This window comes from Taudactylus pleione, unplaced genomic scaffold (genome assembly GCF_031769625.1).
Source record: "Taudactylus pleione unplaced genomic scaffold, aTauple2 ptg000122l, whole genome shotgun sequence".
Taxonomy (NCBI): Eukaryota; Metazoa; Chordata; class Amphibia; order Anura; family Myobatrachidae; genus Taudactylus; species Taudactylus pleione.
In genome coordinates this window covers 3,096,096-3,115,781 of record NW_028284524.1, presented here as the reverse complement: position 1 = coordinate 3,115,781, position 19,686 = coordinate 3,096,096, and the positions used below count along the sequence as shown (strand labels likewise).

The window sequence follows — 19,686 nt, the reverse complement described above, 5'->3', positions numbered from 1 at the left end:
AATCTTTCCATCTGCTTCATGATGCCTAGAATTATTTTTATTATTTTTTTTGGTATAACATATAAGAATATATATAGCATTAGCAAGAGGGTGTTAATGAACTTTTAAATGCTGTTAGAAAAAGTGGTAAATATATCAAGATAAACTGATAAAATGGTGTCAAGTCGGGTTCCGGTTCAGGAACCTTTAACACCTTGTACATGGAATTTGAAATCTTGAGAAGGAGGAAAGAAAAGACAGAAATAGACCATTGCTTTCCAGGGGTGTTAAGTGTTGCGAGCAATTTATACAGAGTTGTCAGCTTTAATTGGGAGTTCTACTTTATCTTGGCAAGGAAGCGTGCCCCAATTCATGCAATTAATTATCCTACAAGCACCAAACACAAACTTTGGGGCATTTCTGTTGATGTTATTATGAGGTTAATTCCTAATTCTTCCTGTTACGTACCACTAGCTGTACTGTTCATGTTTCAGCTACAGACAAAGGTCCCTAAAGCCCAGGAAATTATTATTTTTTCATTATCATAAATTATATGATATATGAGGGTCAGGGTCCCCCATGTGTCGCTCCATCTGCTGTGGAACTAGAAGTTGCAGCATGCCCAGCACAACTGATTGCCTCGTTTGTGATACTATTGAGGGGTGAACCATATTCAACAAAGTGTATTAAATATTAGTTATTATATATTGCTTTTATAGAATATTCTTCATTTAGACACACTTTTCTCTAATTGATTGTGAACAAAAGGCCGTTCTCATCTCATCTAACGTGTACACATAAAGATCTTAATTAATACTAATCATTAACAGCATTTAATGTTTTTTTTCAAACTGATATAGGCTATTTACCCCATTGTATAGAATGTGAGCTATCGGTGTCAGTCCCTACCCATAGAAGAGGAGGCAGAAAATGTGTTGCAGGTACATTTCTTTATGACAGCACAAAGCAGCTGCTGCAGCGCTATTTAAAGATATGTGATCGGAAATTCAAGGCAAATAAACACATTTCATTTCCAAAACCACTGCCAATAAAAGCAACACAAATCAATGTTCTATAAATCCAAGTTTCCCATAGTCTTGCGTTTTGCACAGTGCTGTACTTTGTGCTGTGGCTACTGTGAGAGCTGCAATGTATTACTCAGCATAGGGACCAAAGCTTCCCATCCCATACAACAGCGTGTTCCCATCCCATACAATGCAGTGTGTGCATTGTATAACCTGTAAATAGTGCCTGACTGAATGAGCCCTGACACTGCATCACCTGGCCCTAGCGCTCTCATCATAATCATCTCTACCTTCTGCACTTTTCTATAAACGCCAGGATAAAATAGTGCGCAATAAAAATGAAACTACTGGTAGAAAAAACAAATGTAAAAATCATTTAAAATTGCTTTCAGATTTACGGTAAATAGTTTTACAATAGGTTTTTAATGTCACTTTTATTTCTAATAGCATAATACAGATGCCCACTTTTCCTTATTAATGTGACATTGTGCTTTTATGAAAACTGACTTTACATTTGTTATTCAGTAATGATTTTTGATGATACTAATTGGAGAACAGTTAGCCCAGCTCCACACATACTGAATTAGACTATGTTACACAAGTAAATCACTGTGACATTAAGATTACTTTCAGGTAACAGGTCATTTTGTCTACACTACCAAGTCGAGGACTAGTGAATTAATTTGATACTTTTTTAAACAGCAGAGTTACCATGCTGGACCGCAAGGGAGGCAGTTACCTGCTGTATATGTATGTATGGAATAGCTGGCAACTGGTACCCCGCACCAGATTCTGCATTCTCCGACCCTTTGTTAGTACAGTAGTGCTAGCTTCTTACCTTACAGTCCAACCTCCACATAACACACACACACACGGATGGACTGGCCCATAGGGGTACAGGTGATACCACCGGAGTGCCCCACTACCTGAGGGCCCATCCCCCTCCTCTAGGCATCAGGTTCCAGAATATGCACTTGAATTATACATTATACATATGTTACATTATGCTGTATATACACAGGACTATGGTGTATTTTGTACAATGCATTACTGTTATTAATCTGGTACATTATCATGCATGCACTTGCAGTATTTACTATATACACATATATATATATATATTTATAAAAGCCTATGTCCTAGGCAGCCCTGCCTTCTCACCATACACAATATTACAGTGTCAGATAAGCGTTTTAGACCACCATGATTTTCTCTACCTTGACACAGGCATTTTAAAGTGTTAGTTTGCTCAGCCAGCATACATGGGTGAGAATGGAGAATGCTTTTCCTCTATCACAACGCCATTCTGCTGTGTGTGTCAGACCAACAGATGCACTGCAGGCTTTTGTGGTCCCACCTTACATGAAGGATTGTGGTAATGGCAATGTATACAGGCACACATGTATATATGGCAGAATATATTTTATAGACTATTGTAGGCGGTGTTTCACATTTGTTTTAATTTAGACAGAATATGTTTCTTGATACTTACGACCATGTATAAGTGCTCACAGGCAGTGGTTGTTCTCATTTAGTAGGAATAAAGTGATGCTGTATACAATATCTGAGAAATGACATGTCTTGGATGGGGATTGGCCCAAATCATCATTGCATACCTACTATAAAGATATATTAGAACTATACTATGTACTGTACAATAACTGTCTTATCTATCAGACACTTATGAAGAGTTCAGAGCAGAGATGCAGGATGTCTGATGGAATCATATTGCACATTATACTCCTCTCCAGGCCTATCACTGATTAGTGTTCAGACTAATAAGGCGCCTGTAAGCAGATGGTACTCACAAAACTAAATCCTTTATTTTCTTCAAAAATCACAGTGTGCTAAAACATCAATACTCACAAGACATTACATTGTAACTGATATACAGAGGACGATGAAATGTCAGAACTTGGAAAAGAACCTGGTGATATCTGAGACGTACTTGGAGGCCGCAGAGAATTTCTTTGTCCGACTCCTCTCTTTCGCCTGCTGAGCAGTTCTCTGGAAAGTGGGAAAAATACACACAGATTGTTAAATCTACCCCGTCACTCACATAGCGTGGAGACAGCCATTTTGTAGGCTGAACTGATATTTGGGGGCATTAAGGCTGTGATGTCAGTGAAGAAGCCTCGTGCCTCAATGATGTTTCTAGCTCTTAGTGATGTGACGAGATGAATATCGGCTCTGCCCACAGAATAGTTGCCCCCTTTGTGAACAAGTCCACAAACAATGATTGGAGTTTACAAGATAGCGCTCAGTGTTGCAATCAGCTGTAGAAAAAGGATGACTAGTGATCCTGTCAGGCTGTTTGAGCGTGGCGTTACGAGCTGCCCAGTTTGAAGTTGCTGAAATGTATCACATTCCAGAACCACCCACATAACCTCTATAAGATATCCTACCCAATTACATCCCCTCTATACAGTCCACACATAACTTTACATGTGTTCTCTTTCCTCACTTTCACATCCTGCTAACCCTATTCCAACATTCCTGTGTGACTGGATCATACAGCCCACCAAGAACCACTACACTCTGACTGGACCAATATGCAATTTGTAGCCTTACCCATCAATGCCTATTTCCCTATAGATTGTTAGTTTGCAAGCAGTCCCTCTTACCTCTTTGTATGTCTGTAATTGCCCAGTCTTGTTCTATTACTGGTTGTTCCCAATTGAAAAGTGCAATAGAATATGCTAGCGCTATACAAGTAACTGCTACTGATAATAATAATAATAATAATAATAGTGAACTAACACAAAATAATACACTCCCAATGCAATGTATTGTCTTCATAAAATCTATCTCCTCTAAAATTAAACAAATGCCAAAACATAAATATCGAGTACAGTAATGTTTTAGAGACTATAAGTGACTTTGGGTAAGGCAGAATCCAGTAATTGCTTTTACTATAAATAAGGATGACCCAATAGCTTTTGGCAACAACACCCGTTGAGTGTCTCATCTACAGCCACTTGGAGCTGTAGATGAGAGCTGGAGTTGTCACCAGGCAGTTATCTTATCGGACAGTCTGCTCCCGCTCAGTCAAACCGCCTCATTAGTGGCAGAGAATTTGCAGAAATTAGAACATGCAGATAACGAAGCAGTTCCATTTTATCTCGTCTGCACTTTAGAAACACAGGCCATAAAAATTGCCCCAATTAACAAGCAGAGACTCCACTCCAGCACAGATCTGGGCGAGAAAGTCACCTTCCACTTCTCAGGAGGAAATCAAAACACTGACTATATGGGATAGCCAGTTGTAATATGATTGGAAAAAGCACTTTGTTGTTTATGTCCTGACTGAAGCTTTCTCTTCCTCTGTAATGCTTGGCAATAATTATCACTAATTACTGGGTAGCTGATCATTTTCTCTGTGCTTGGTTTTGCCTCATGATTAGTAAAGATATGTGCAACTTGATGCAGTAAAATTAATCTTGTTTTCTTTCTTAAAGTAATGCTAATTTAAGTTAGTGACATACATATAGTAAGAAAATATTATAACATTAAGGACAGAAATTGATCTGTTACTGTAGTAAGTCAGCTACACGTGGGGACTTATGTAATAGGATGCGATCTGCAGCCGCTGCAAGAACTCCTGCTAGTCGGCCAGTATTATTTTAAATCGGCTATCATTTTATAGGCAAAACCAGCCTGGTTTTGTCTTTAAAATGATTGCCGCTTTAAAAATACAGGATGACTAGCAGAAGTTCCCGCACGGCTGCAGATCGCATCCTATTACATAAGCCACGTAGTGTGCAGTGCATCCCAGAGCTTGTGGAAGCCTTATTACAGTGTTTAAATCCTTTTAATTGTGTCAATGCCACTTAACAGTTTCATGAGCAGTTATAATAGGGTGACAATCATTACATACTTTACCCACTGGGTAGAGACTGTTTCACCTTATTTGGGGACTGAAAGGGTTTTCTGAAGCAAATGCTCCTGCATTTGTAAGATACAGTACTAGAGAAGACGATTTAAAGTAGAATTCACCAAGATAAGGGGGGGAGAGACAGTTTTTCTCAACCTTGGTTCTACATTCCCTGATACAACAGGTTCCGCTAAACTTGCAGGGGTGGGCAATAGCCCTCCAGCAGTTGTTGAACTACCAATCCCAATATGCCTTGCAACAGTTTTAGCATTGCCATATTTCAAAACTGTTGCAAGGCATGCTGGGATGTGTAGTTCTACAACAGCTGGGAGGCTGCTAATTGCCCACCCCTACAAAGGCTCCAATGGTCCGCTGCTATGATTCGCTGCTACCTCATGGGAGAGGTGTACATACAACACAACAATTTAATAACAGCTCATTCTGTCAGGAGAGAGTTTTTAGGACAGGGATGGACAATAACCGCCCCTTCAGCTGCTGAGGGACTACATATCCCTGCATGCCCTGCCACAGTTTTGCTATCAGGGCATGCTAAAACTGGGGCAGAGCATGCTGGGAAGTTCAACAGCAGTTGGAGGGATGCTTATTGCCAACCCCAGCTTTAGGGGGACCCACTTGCCAGCCTGAAGTTACATAAAAGTTTTTCCCTTACCAAGAAGAACTCCACCCAAAACCTACATTTTGAGGGGGTGTTGTATGAGGGAAAAAAAAAAGAGTAAAGAATAGAACATTTTTATATGCTATTTAAAGGTAATTTGATAGTTGCAACTATCTGTAATGTAATTTGCATATATATACTGTATAAAACAACAATAGAATGCTGTAGATTCACATGTCTGCAAGCAACAGTGAAGATACACTTATAAGAATCATACCTCTTTATGACACACGGTACACAGAGTCTGGAGATTATCCAATAAGCATTGGCCTCCTCCTCCGTACACTGGGCGGATGTGGTCCACTTGCCAGAACTGGCCTTCTGTGGGGTTCCGTATAAGCTCATTTAGCTGTGAGAAAGGATAACACATGCTTGGCTGATCTGTCTTGTTACACAACTGAAGGCATTGAACACACAGTAACAGGGACAGGAGTATACCACACTCCCTTATTCGCCTCATCCTAGATGAATAGCTGTCAGACTCTGGTTTTAATGGTGCCCGCAGCACAGCAACATGAGACTATAGCTGCGTGGACACCATTAAAACCAGTGTCTGACAGCTATTGTCATGAGAATGTGAGAATACATGTTATCACACAGGAACATTGTACATTCCTACTGCTTTCAATTAACTCGATAATAAGTAACAAAATAGCCAGACTTCCAAGGGGGCAATACAAAGTGCCCCTTTATCAAATAGATAAATAAATATGACAGGTTTCTATATTTCAACTATATTTTAAACATGCACTTTTTGGTTGAAAGCCAGGAATATCAGTGACATGCTATAGCAAAGAGGAAGTGTACTGCTATATGCTTTGGTGGTCACAAATGAGGTTTTTTTTTATGAGCGGTATCTATAGTCCACCTTGCTGACCCCACTGTATGCTGCCATCATCGTCTCTCATAACTGCCCAGGACACTGTCCCAGTACAAAAACTGCAGCAAACTGAGCTCATTTATCCTTTACTGACCTATATATCCTTTACTGACTTATATATCCTTTACCGACCTATATATCCTTTACTGACTTAGAAACAGCTTTGCTCTCACTACAATGGCAACTACATTACACAGACTCTATTGGCAGCTTACACTCACCTCCATGGATGAACATTACATTTCAAGGCATGAATATTTGCCTTGAAATGAGTGAATCCAAAAGTACTTGGGTGCATATTCCTTTAGGTACTTTACAACCATTAAATGATTGCGCTAGAACAGTAATTAGCGCAGAGAGAAAGGACTTACTTCCCATAGCACATGCACAGGATGAATAATATATACCAACATGTCTTTTACAAACTGTATGAAACACATAGGCCCCACATTTTATTTACCAAGCAATTTCATGCACTGAACAAATACACATGCAAGGCCCCATTCTCATGGCGTTCCGTTACAAGTAGAGGAAGTCGGAAATTGAGAATATTTTGGCTCTTGATTTATCAAAAATCTGCAGATATTAGACCATTTTCAATCACTTTAAGTTCATTTACATTTGATTCCCCTAAAATAAACTTGTGTCTTTTCATATCTTATATCTTGTAGTTTGTATGGAAGACCCTCTCCGCCAATGTCTACCAGTTATATTGACGAAAGTCCTGTGATTGACAATGTTGTTGCGCAACCCCACAAATACAGCCAATCAAAGTAAAATAGGGGCTTCAAGACTGAAAACAAGAGTTTGTCACATTGTTTAAAGCTTTTATGTTCCATCCCTTGAGGCTGTTGTCTTACCTGGTCTAGTGGAAGTTGTGCCATCCATGTACTCTCCAGTAGAGTCTTCCTCTGAGTTTTGGGGGCATCACGCACACTCAGGTACAGTTCATGTGCATTTAAACAGCACTGCTGGCAAACGCCAAGCTCTGCTTCAAACACTTTTTCCCTCATGTAACTTTGATTAGAGCGAATCAGGAAGTCATCTTGGCATTTCCGGGAGCAGAATCGGGTATCCCAGGCCACTGTGTGACACTGTGCTATAGGCTGGGAACATGGCTCTTGACAGTAAACGCACAGAGGATTCCCTGCACTGTCCACTGCTTGCAAATACCCTTTGTATGCAGAACCATCAGCCTCCGGTTCAGATGGGATCCCAGCAGATCTCTGAACATTCCCATTTTCAAATCTAATATTGGAAACATTATTGTAGTAAAATAAGTGATCACAGGAAAGATGTAAGCGACGTGCCTGAAAACGGCCTGCATAATAATCACTGTCTTATTACCACGTCAAGCTGTGAAACTAATAAGAGGCATAAAGTCATCCAGGAAGTGAGATTAGACATGAACTGTTCATTTTCTAATATTGTGGATATCGCCCATTGAGCTCCTTCCATTAAAAGTAGACATCTATTTTATTTTAAACGCAGTCTCACTGAGAGTCCCCCGCTCCCCTGCTTAATGTGCACATATTGCATAGTTTGTAAGCTATATTTACACTCATAAAACAAGAAAGCTTCTGAATTATTTATTCACACATTGTAAACCATAAAACGAGACGGACAGGCATGAATTTTTCAGCCATTACCAGTATCTTTCCTTCACTGGCAAACCAATAACAAATAGATACTGGCCATACTTTTACATTTATTAAACCGCAAAATGCAGAGAATTAGCATATTCTATGCAAAACCTGTTTTTTCTGTACATACCTGCGAGTAATAACTATGGGTAAAGCGCAGGGCAGAATTGTGCATCGCATAGAGACACAATGAAGGCAGCCATTCTGTGGACAGAATTAATATTATTCAGCCTGCAGCCCAGAGGTTCCCAAACTCTGTCATTACAGTCTAGGTTTTAAGGATATCCGTGCCAGATGGTTAAATCAAATTGACTGAGGTACAATTTCAGTCAAGTGTGCTCAAGCATGGATATCCTTAAAATGTGGTCTGTAATGGCAGAGTTTGTGAATATCTTTTATAGCCTATCCATTCAGTAGCATCACTGAGATATAAGCACACTTAGAAGAGTGTTAATTGGAAGCATTTTTTTTTCTTTGAAAGGTTACTCATCGCATGCTGCTATATCGGCGTGAAAGTCTACCCCCTATCCCAAGTTACTAGCTTAGATCGCCGAATAAAATACAATAGATGTTAATGAACATTTTTGTTTTGACTCTCTCCTCATTTACATTTTGAACCACTCTTAAAAAAAGACAACAATGGGAAGTTTTAGGAATAAGTATAGGAAATATTTTTTTCAATCGTGTTTAGAAAGCACCTTTTAAATGGCTGTTATTAAGGAACATTTCTTCTTCTTATAGCAGATATGATAAAATCCAGTTGCTATAACTATGCAGTCAGGTTACATACAGGTGCTTCCTATGAAGCCATCCCTACAAACGTCCGCACAGTATTTTGCAGCCAGCTGCCGATTCCAGATAGGTGTATTTTTACATTATCTTGCCCAGACCCGGATATTACACCTAAATTTCAGAGCACTTTCAGGTCTGTCCTCTGCCTGCCCAATTGTTAATAATATGAAGAGCAAACTTCATTACACGGAGGACTGAACAATTAAAACAATACCTGCATAGTCGCAACCTGTTCCCACAACACACCATAGCAACACTAAATAGATCAGTTTTCTCCAGAGACACGAACATAACAAGTTCACACTTTAGTTCTTCCTGGCTCTGGGATCATTCTCGCTAATGTATGCTAATTCATTCACTCCTTGTGGAGGAGCCCGTGTGATCTATCTTACATGCAGTGTGTGAGTGTTTTACACATCTCAAAGTAACACTCACCATACACACTGCGATTTCATCCCTGGCCAATGTAGACCAAACACAAACACACACACACACACATATATATATATAGATATATATAAATGCACACATACATTAAAAGTAATACAAATTAAATTTGTATAATTGCTGATAGCCAAACACGTGGTTGGCTTATAAACGTACAGCATGCCGTGATTGGCAGATTACTCTGATTAAGCCATATGTAATCTGCGTATTTGGCCCCACGAACGATCATATCTGCCCATTTTGGTCACTCATCTGTCTTGTATGTTCATTGAATGGCTAGAATGCAACTTATGGGCACCAAAGAAAAAAACAACCAGGGCTCTGATTATGTATGTGAAACATTCATACACACCCTGTAACAAAGCAATGGCAGTAATTCATAGGACTCTCTGGCCCTCATTCAGAGCCGGACGCTATTTGCGGTCGTTCGTTTAAAAACAAGGGGTGGCTATTCAAATGATCCGTACGCACATTGCAGTCTGTTCACACCTCTAAGTCTGAACGAACGAGCAAAACATACGCTCGTTTATTTGTTAAAAACGCCCCCTGGCCGCACGCATCCTACGTCATGTCCGCTATTTATTAGATTAATCGAGTACATCGACCAGCGTATGAATTGCTCGCTATTCTTGTGGTTGGTGTTTGCTACCACAAATTTGCGTGCAGTTCTGGCTATAAAATAACCCAGTGACGTGGTCAATGACGCTGCTGTTTTAAATATACACACCCATAAAACGCCCGTTTTGACCTTTAAGCACGCCTGCGTTCGGATCTCCACTCCCCATTTTCAAGCACCTTCCCCTGTTACCACCCACATACGCCTCATTCTGTCACTCAAAATAGCAGGCACTCGCTATATTGCGTACAAAGGATTTTCGACCGCACTGACTGGTTCGCGCATGCGTACTAAAAAGCGTACGCATGCGCAGATGTGCAAACATCGCTCGGAACGAGCGTACTGCCGCTAACGAGCGGCTCTGAATGAGGACCTCTGATCATAATGAATTACAATTTACTGGTTTAATAGTCTATATATAAAATGAGTTTTCTATTTTTTAAAATCTGTTATCTATTATTTATTCAGGTGTAAATGGGTTGGACCATACAGTTAACTAACAATGATATGCTACCTCCACAAACTAAGCAGAGTCCCCAGCAGGGCTGAGGTGCCACATTCATCGTCACCAAGTGGCTACCTGAGGTTCATATAATATATGCGTGATGATAATAATGTAATAAAATATTGTAGTCTACACTAATACAATTGGTGAGGAATTATAATCAGTATGTAATAGTATAGAGCCAAATCTCCATTATAAAGTTTAATGGATTTTACCCTTGATTTATGGTCCCATTATTCCCTAACACAATTCAATATTCAATATATTATCCCCACAGTACGATACATCCACAATAAAAACTAGAGCTACAAAGAAATACTGCCTCGTCATATGAATTACAAAGTACCCTGTCCATGGTTCATATAAGCCAGGGGTGGAATGTGATTCCCATTGAGCTTTACAAAAAGCATTCTCTTTTCATTTTTTCTAGACTACAAATTGGACCTTTCCAATGAGCTGTGTGACCCTGGGTTCTCTCCATTGCTCAATATTGGAGGCACTTATCGTTATGATTCCTAAACCTGAGAAGGACCCTCTCGATCCTGGTTTCTATTGTTCAGTTTCCCTCCTCACCACTGAGATTAAAATCATGGCTAAGATTCCTGCCCTTAGGTTTAATAAAATAATTGATCAGACTGGCTTTATGCAAGGTGCGTCCACCTCTCAAAATCTTAGGAGATTGTATATGGTGCTGCAGTTGGCTGACCTTGTGGATGAGATGGCAGTCATGGTGCCTTAGGATGCAGCCAGGGCCTTTTATTCCTTGGAATGGCCTTATGGGGTTCGTTCTATTTACATTTGGGATAGGCCCCAAATATGTAGCCTGAGTAAAATTTTTGTAGTAGTCCCCTGGGATGCGTTTACATTAATGACTATGTTTCTCTCCCTTTTCACCTCTCTCGGGGCAGACAGGGCTGCCCTCTTTCTCAAAGCTTATTTGCCCTTGCTATTGAGCCTCTGGTTTGTATTATTCGGAAGCATCCGGGTATACGTGGGGTCCAGTTTCAGTAGCGGTTTGACATGGTGGCCCTTTACGCAGATGATATGCTTTTATATTTATCTGATGTGTCGGACTCCCTTGCTATACTACTCTCTGCGGTGGATTCCTTTGGTACTCTTTCAGGACTGCACATTAATTGGAACAAATCTAGCATTCTTCCAATCTGTGGTCTCTGCCCCCCTGATGGGGCTATGGCGATGCCTATGATATGGAGTTAAGTATCTGGGAATCTGAATTATGATGTCAATGTCTGATCGTGTTTTGCTTAAGCAACTTGATTACCTTAAATCTAAATTACATGTCTGGAATAATCTGTCCTTGACCGTCACTGGTCGGGTCAACTTGATTAAATTGGTGGTCCTGCCTAAATTCCTTTATGTTTTCCAGCAGGCCTCTATTTATATTTCTCCACAACTCTTTCATTTAATCAATATTTATCTCTCCTTTTTAAACTGGGTGGACAAAAGGCCATGTAAAGATTTCTGCAGGCAGAGCTTTAGGCAGCCTTGCACTCCCGGAGGGATTCTGGATGGTGAGGGTCAGGATCTACATGCATTACTAGTGCAACGTGACTCTAGGGGGTATATTTACTAAAATGAGAATTTTTAGAATTGGAGATGTTGCCCATAGCAACCAATAAGATTCTACTTAACATTTAACTAGCACATTCTAGAAGATAATAGCTAGAATCTGATTGGTTGCTATGGGCAACATCTCCACTTCTAAAAACTCTCACTTTAGTAAATATACCCCTAGGGGTCATTCTCTGTTACAGCTCTTGCTTGACGGTGGCAGCTCCAGGGTGAGGGCTCCATGGGTTATACAGGCCGTTACACTTTGGGCTCAGGCTTCAAATGGTTCACATAAGTCCAAAAGTTTAATGAAATAAATAAAATGATAGCTGGTCCGTTATTTGCTTTGAAATATACCATTCCTGATTATGGGTCTGTGTGTAAATACACTACTCTGCACAGAATAGTCTGTTACCTAACAGGCTGCAAAGGCTGACACTGTAACAGGTTCTGCACTATCAAGAGAAGTTTAAACCATTTAAGAAGTTGTTGTTTTTTTTTTTTTTAACATGTTAATTGTGAGCAAAGAGATCGGACAGATGACGAAAGTAGATATTTCTTTAGATTACTAGTATACTGTATAAACGTTCAATAATAAATTAACTAGGAACTAGTGACATCACTGAGGCATAAGGGAGCGGCATTCTTCCTCATGTCACTATTTCCTAGTGAATTGAGAGGCTGCATTAAAATGAGCGGAGTCAATAAAGTATTTGCACCTGAGTGACAGGTACACACTATATAAGTTTGGAGAAATACTGTGTACATGAAGGCACATAAACAAAAATATGATTCTAGAAGTGCTTTTAAAGCAAAAAGACAGATAATGAAACTCATCAACCTAAAATTTAACAATTCAAATAGAGTAGTTGTGCTTATAAAAAGCAATGTGAGTTTTGTTGGGTCTCTTCCTGTGAAAAACTTGTTTTCAACCTTTATAAAGTTTTGGCAACTGAAAACAAGAAGTAGAATAAAATAATATAACATAGTTTCAGTTTTTACTGCAGCTGTCAACGTATAGAGCACTTACGGTGTGGGGGGTCCTGCGGCTGAACCTATGGACACCTTTTCTTTGACTGACGATGTGCATTCCCTGCTGACAAGCCTCACTCTCCCCCCGCTGGTCTGAACTCTGCTTAATGAGGCAGCTGCAACATCTTCTTTGGTCAGGTACCTAAGAAGCAAACACGATCAAACAAAAAAATGTGTGTCTGACACACCATTAAACTGAGTAATGTTTTGTGTGTGATACCATACTTGCACTTTATCATTGTTGCATTATAGAGGCTGTGTATGTGTAGAGGTATTTCTATATTTAAATATTAATTTTGCCTTTCAGAAATGTATCTAGTCTTGGTTTGCAAAATGTCATCTTACATTTTTAACTAGGGAGAGAAAAGGGATAGGAGAGATTCTCCCAAACCGGGGCCTAAGCATTAGTTTATCACAAAACTAACGTGATAAGAAGTTTGATCTCCTAATAAGGTGAATTGTCCACCTTCCAAAGGGTATACTATGTATTAACTGAACGAGTCTAATCGGAGTAGTAGATTGAGGTCATCACTATAGAATTTTAGTTGAATTACATATAAAGAAAATCCTAAAATTCACAATAATTTTTTTTCCATCCAGATTACATATGAACTGCCTGCATGAAAACAGGAACAATTGCAGCATTTTGGTGCACATAGAAAGCAGAATTATCCCAGAAACAATTATGAAATCTGCATTTTTCAATACATAATGCAGCACTCATTTGAACAAGCCGGAGGGATAAGTTGTGTTGAATCAATAAATTGTAAAGCGTTTATCATATTATAGCATCCAACTAAATTTTAAAGGAGATGTACTTTCAAAATAAATGTTTAATATTAAATCCCCGCATTTCCTCACACAATAGGAGCAGTATAGCGCTCAGAGAATACTCCCCACAAGCACCTCTGTAATGACCACTTCTTGTCACGGAATATTGGATGCCATATCTTATCCTGAGACACTGACTGTACACATACTCATTTTAGTAACCGACTCAGCTGCTCACCTTATTTGCAGCTGTGTAGGCACCTCCAAACTTACCATATTTACAAAGTATAAAGCAGTTTATTGGGCAATTAGGAGGACCTATATCTCTGATTTGTGTGCACTATACAACTGAAGAGATTGCACACTAAAGGGCCAGACTAAAGATGGGAAGATATTGGAAGTAAAACTGTATGTAGAGAATGAGAGTAGGCCGTTCCTAACGTCCTAATGTAAAGGCAGTGGAATGCTGATCGCCTGGATCAACTTCACATTTGTGGCCAAATTGTCAACAGCGCAGCCTCAAATGGCGCCTGGTGTAAGCGATCAGAATCTGAACACTCACACAGGCAGATGGCAATTATCCTCCAACAGGATTTACTAACATGGCTGATTTTGGTCAGGTGATCAATGGGAACTACGATTGTTTGATCATCTGCTTATATCCAAGACACCAGTAAGTAGATGTGTGTGGAATGGTGGTTGTTAATGCTGCCTCACAGCGCTGGAGCCACACATTTTGTGTGTGGAGTTTGTATGTTTTCTTTGTGTTTAAGTGGAGAAAACCAGAGCATGGTCCCAAGGACTACTGATAGGTTATATGGCATGTGACAATTGCCCTGGTGTATGAATGCCTGTAAGCCCATCACCTCACTCGTAATTAGTGATAAGTAGGCCACATACATGCAGTAACTCACATAACTTACATATGTGGCAGAGGAAGAGTTAAACTTTTTGCTACTAAGAAACTACATACAGTACTGTATACCCAAATGCTATATAATGGACGTTTTGCAAAATTCCCAGTTATAACCATGTGTGTGTAGTGGGTTAGGATGTAACCATGTGGGTTTTTTTTTTCTCACTGATATTTTATTTTTAGTATTTTTCCCTCCATCACAAGTCTCTGGTTGCTTGGCAACATGTAGATTTAATCAAAGTGAAAAGAATGTGACACACAGCCCCGACTGAAAAGTAACACTTGTATTCTCCACAATTCTCACTCTATACAACAAAACTACATTATTCTGTTAAACAGGGACCAAACCTCTTACTTCCCTTCCTTAGAAGAAGCTACATTAGTGTGCATCACTTTCTTTTCTAGAAATCTTCAACTGTCAAAGTGTTTCTTCAGTCATTAGAAAGGAAAACTCTATCCACTCCAATGAAAGAGTTCCCCCCAGCGGTTAGATGTTTGTGTAACATATCTTACTGCTTTTTATGAAGACATAACGCTCAAAACAGCATTTGTAAGACATGTGCTAGTACTTGCTAAAATCAACAAGAGAGCTTAATGTTTCACCATCATATCTGTTTAAAAACTTGTGTTGGAGATTTGAAAGTTTAAGTGTTGGTAACACAAAGTACATTTATTAAAGACATGTACCCTGTAATGCCAGTCTGCAGGTCTCACTCAGCATACAGCCGAATTAAGGCAGGAAACCACAGACGTCCATCCATAACACGATAAAATGATCTGTCTTTGCCTATGTAATTAGTTCTACACCAACTGATTATGTATATGTCCTCATGCACTTAGCCCCGATAAGTTTGGCGAGAGTGAGCTGTGCAGAGTGGTGCAGCATCTTTTTCACATGTGACAAAACCGCTTCACGAAACTGCACTGATTATTTTGAAATGAAACATTTACATAACTATGTGCGACTGAGTCTGAATCTGTACAACGGAACTTGGCGTGGAAAAAAGCTGCGGCTGCTTCATGGTAGCACTTCATATACAGATTGAGACTCGGTCGCACACAGATATACAAGTGTTACACATTAAATTAATCAGTGCAGTCTCGTGAAGTGTTACGGCTATGAAGACACAAAAAAGACGCTCTGTGCAAGTTGAGTTGCACAGGACTGGTACTGTTTGGCGTGACTGCGGCAATATTGTATGAGTGCACATCTGCAATCCTGCCCAAACAATAGGGTTAGATTAATCTCTGAGGGTCTTAGAAAGTGCATACTCCCATCTACTGGCCACCTGGCACTGGGAAACCATGTTCATAGTGCATACTCCCATCTGCTGGCCACGTGGCACTGGGAAACCATGTTCATACCTCTTGGTGCTACTGTGCATTGACTGTTGCTTGGAGAGGTTTACCATAGCCTGTACAGGGCTGCTGAAGGCCAGACCACTCTTACGGATTATCTTCTGCTTCATGGCTGTCAAGCTATTCCATTCTCTGAGGAATCTCACAATCTGTGGAAGGGAAGTGAGAAGAGACATTGTGGACATTTTGTACACAGCACCATATACATCAAAGCCAGACTGTAAACACTGAAACCTATAGGCACAAAGCCTGCGGCACCATAAGCACTGGCCAAGCCCATCCACTAGCCATGCCTTTTTTTTTATGCCTCTTTAGCTTTGTCAGTCATGTCGGAAATTAAAATGTAATGACGGTACTGTCTACAATTCAAATCATCCACAAATAAATCATCTGCCAACCTTGTTTTTCTTATTTCTGAAATTAATTTTTCTACTGCATGGAAAGAAAACATAACTGACATATGTGCTGCGCAAGTAAAGAGCCGCCTTTCCCTCAGCGGTTCCTGGACACGGATTTTCCGTCGATAGAGATAAATCTGACCCTGCTCAGACTGCTGCATTTTAAGGATAGTAAAGGTGAAAAGGCTGACATACGGTCACAAAGTTGTGTTTAGCAAACTAGTCTTTGATCCCATCCCTGAAATTGCAGTACATACAAATTGTGTAAGATAGGAGTGAGATATAGTGGTGTAGTGGCTGCCAGGCAGGAGATACAACAACCAGGGTGAAAACGGTCTGGAGCCTGAACCCTCATGTGGGTTTCACAGTCAAAAGACTTGCTGGTAGGTTAATTAGCTTCTAACTAAACTGACCCTGGGGTGTGTGTGTCTCTGTGGTAGGAAAATTAGACTGTAAGCTCCAATGGGGCAGGGACTGATGTGTCTGACGTTCTCCGCATAAAGCTGTGGAGTTTAATTATAAAGCACCACTGGGTGTACTGCACTTTACAAACATTCAAAGCACAAGCAGTGATATATTTTATAGGGTCATAAAAAAACTGCATTGACAGCTTGCACCAAAGAGCTTGCAGTTTAATTAGGTTTATAGCGAAACAAAAAAAAATCTGCAGTTGACAACTTATATGTGCATATATTGATCTGGAGCGTGAGGGTCAGAGAGCAGAGCAGAGATCGTACACTCTTGATTGCTTCACTCAGCAAGTGGTGTTTGAGGAGGGTTTTAAATGGAAAATGGGGGGTGGATATTAGGTAAAGACCCAGCTACAAACTGGAATAAAAGTGGTGACAAAGACCCGCAGGCATAAAATCATTCACAGCTATCCACACTTAGTGGACATGACGATCATTGTGGGATAGCACATGTGGCGATATTAAGCAAATGTATCAGTATTGGAAAGGCTTTACCGTGACCACACCATAAGCAGAGTTTGTATACTGCTTATTTTAAGGGGATAAGATCATGGTTCTAGTCATATGATCCTGGGTCATGGGGCAATTGCTGCAAGACAGATGACTTTGCGGGGCTGCTCCCAGCCTGCACAGAATACTGGCATCAGGGGAATACAGCGACATTTATATCCTAATATATAATAGAACAGTGGAACCAGAGAACAGTGGTATAGACAATTTGAAGTCATTATTAGAAGATGATCGTTTTCTTTTTCAAATCTGAGCCTTAGGCTGAAATTGAGGAGTCTATGATATTAACTCTTTCTCTGAAAAAAAAGAATGCGGGGCAGCAAAGTGTAAGACATTACCTGCTCTGCTAGACAGTTAAATCATTATCATACTATAGCAGTACATGGGGTAGTTAGCACTAAAAGCATTTTCCTGCATTGCTTTATAGGGAGGGGGCACTGGAGTAAAACTTTCAGAACTGTGTCTTTCTCTCTGGAAGCAAAAGTGTTAAAGCACAAGGACATGAATATTGATGAATTATCACAGTTGGTAATTCTGCAAATGAGAAGAAAAAAAAATTAGTTTCCTTGGCATTTGCATCCACAGAAACATGTAGGTGTTAGAATTTGCAAAAGGAGCAGAACACAAGTTTATTTTCAGCATCAGCAGACGTTAACACCACTTGTCTGAATTTGCTGCATAAAAAAAACTCCACACACATATATATACAGTATATATGTGTGTGTATGACTAATAAAGGTGGATATTATTTGCTTTAGCAAAGAGAAGCTCCAAGTAGAAGAGGCAGCCTTTAGTTTATTATTTTGTTTTCTTCACCATTCAATAAAAGCAGCAATTGTATGTCTCCGCCACAAATGCTGGATCTCTGAACCATTGTTCATGGCAAGGTCCGTTGGGAAAGGCTTCATTTATAAAGGAAATGTCTGAGGCACTACCTTTTACATAGAAGTCTGGTTTGACTCCTGCTCATTGCTATTTACTACTTCAAAATGATCACAATGATAGTTTGATTGTACCAAAAAAAGAGAGAAAAAAAGTGTGCATGAATACATTATTCAAGTAGCAAGTCTGTGGAAAAAATAAACTATTATAAAGTATTTAGAAAACTACCATTTTTTGTTGCTTTGTTTCTTCAGGCTGCTAACAATGATTTATAATTAGTCAGTGTCATGGTCTACCATGGCAACCACAGTCACATGGCACGTGATTTAGTGCGCAGACGCTTTGGAACGCCTCTCTGAGCTCTGTGTACTGAACCCCAAAGCTTTCTCTAGCTAGATGTACTCTCATATTAAGTTCCTTCCTAATACTACACCTGGGTTCTTTCCCTGAATTTCCTGTACTACATGAATATTTTTCCCTTCCCCTATTTTGAGGCGTAATAAGTCCACTCTTTTATACACATGACTATACCTTGGCCCAAAGATTCCTCTCTGCCGTCCTTTACTCTTTCTGCCTCTATTCTTCTCCTCTCTTTCCCATACTAACCTCCCTAGCTAGGTACTCTGGCGCAATGCAGTGATTATTGGTCAAAATGTTTTCAATAGATCCCCTTGATCAGATACAATGACTACTGTTGGAGATTTTTATTTGTACCTGAATCTGTTCCCCCTCATCTGCTCTTTTTTCTGTTCTCCTCCCCTACCTCTGTTGAATATTGCAAAAACCTCAATAAAATGTGCATTTGTAATTCAATTCCAAGCTCACGTTGTATTTTCTCAGAATATTAACCTTTTTTGTGTGCACACCTTTGAGCAGGTGAAAAAGTGGGTAAAATATTTATTTTCAGTTAAAAATTTTGGAGGACAAAGCAGAGCCTCTGGTACACTCTTCCCAATGAATGATCTTGCACTTGGAGGGGTTTAAATAGTATTATGTGGCTAATAAAGACATGTAAGGGTTCATGTGAATTTCTCTAAAAAGCTCAATAATGGGTTAAACGATGTGGGACATGTATAGTGAGGTGCTGTATTGATGGGAGAGGGGTTTTAGAACTTGCAGATGGGAGCTAAAAAGTATTTTCTTCCAACTTTTTATCAAATTGTTTAGAAACAATGAAAAATTACTTTACAGACATTTTTCTATACCCCGAAATACTGTGAAGACTTTAATTTAGTAAAACAATTGCTACATATCGTTTTTCCACCATTAATAAAAAAAAAAAAGCAAGAATCAGCCATTTGACACCTTTTAGGAATCTCCAATACTCTCCTTATGGTAA

The 19,686-nt window shown here is 39.7% G+C and overlaps 1 protein-coding gene across 3 annotated transcripts in view; it reads right to left on the bottom strand.

Annotated features, from left to right (window-relative positions):
• Nucleotides 1–2,488: 2,488 nt before the first annotated feature.
• ZRANB3 (zinc finger RANBP2-type containing 3) overlaps nt 2,489–19,686 on the bottom strand; it is a 413,977-nt gene continuing 396,779 nt past the window's right edge. For all 3 annotated transcript variants that reach the window (XM_088472267.1, XM_088472268.1, XM_088472269.1), the window contains 5 exons: nt 16,094–16,236; nt 13,040–13,183; nt 7,295–7,682; nt 5,772–5,903; nt 2,489–3,011 (listed from right to left, as the gene is read on the bottom strand). In XM_088472267.1, the coding sequence (XP_088328393.1) occupies nt 2,913–3,011; nt 5,772–5,903; nt 7,295–7,682; nt 13,040–13,183; nt 16,094–16,236 (906 nt within the window). In that variant the 3' untranslated portion in view covers nt 2,489–2,912. The remainder of the gene's footprint in view (nt 3,012–5,771; nt 5,904–7,294; nt 7,683–13,039; nt 13,184–16,093; nt 16,237–19,686) is intronic.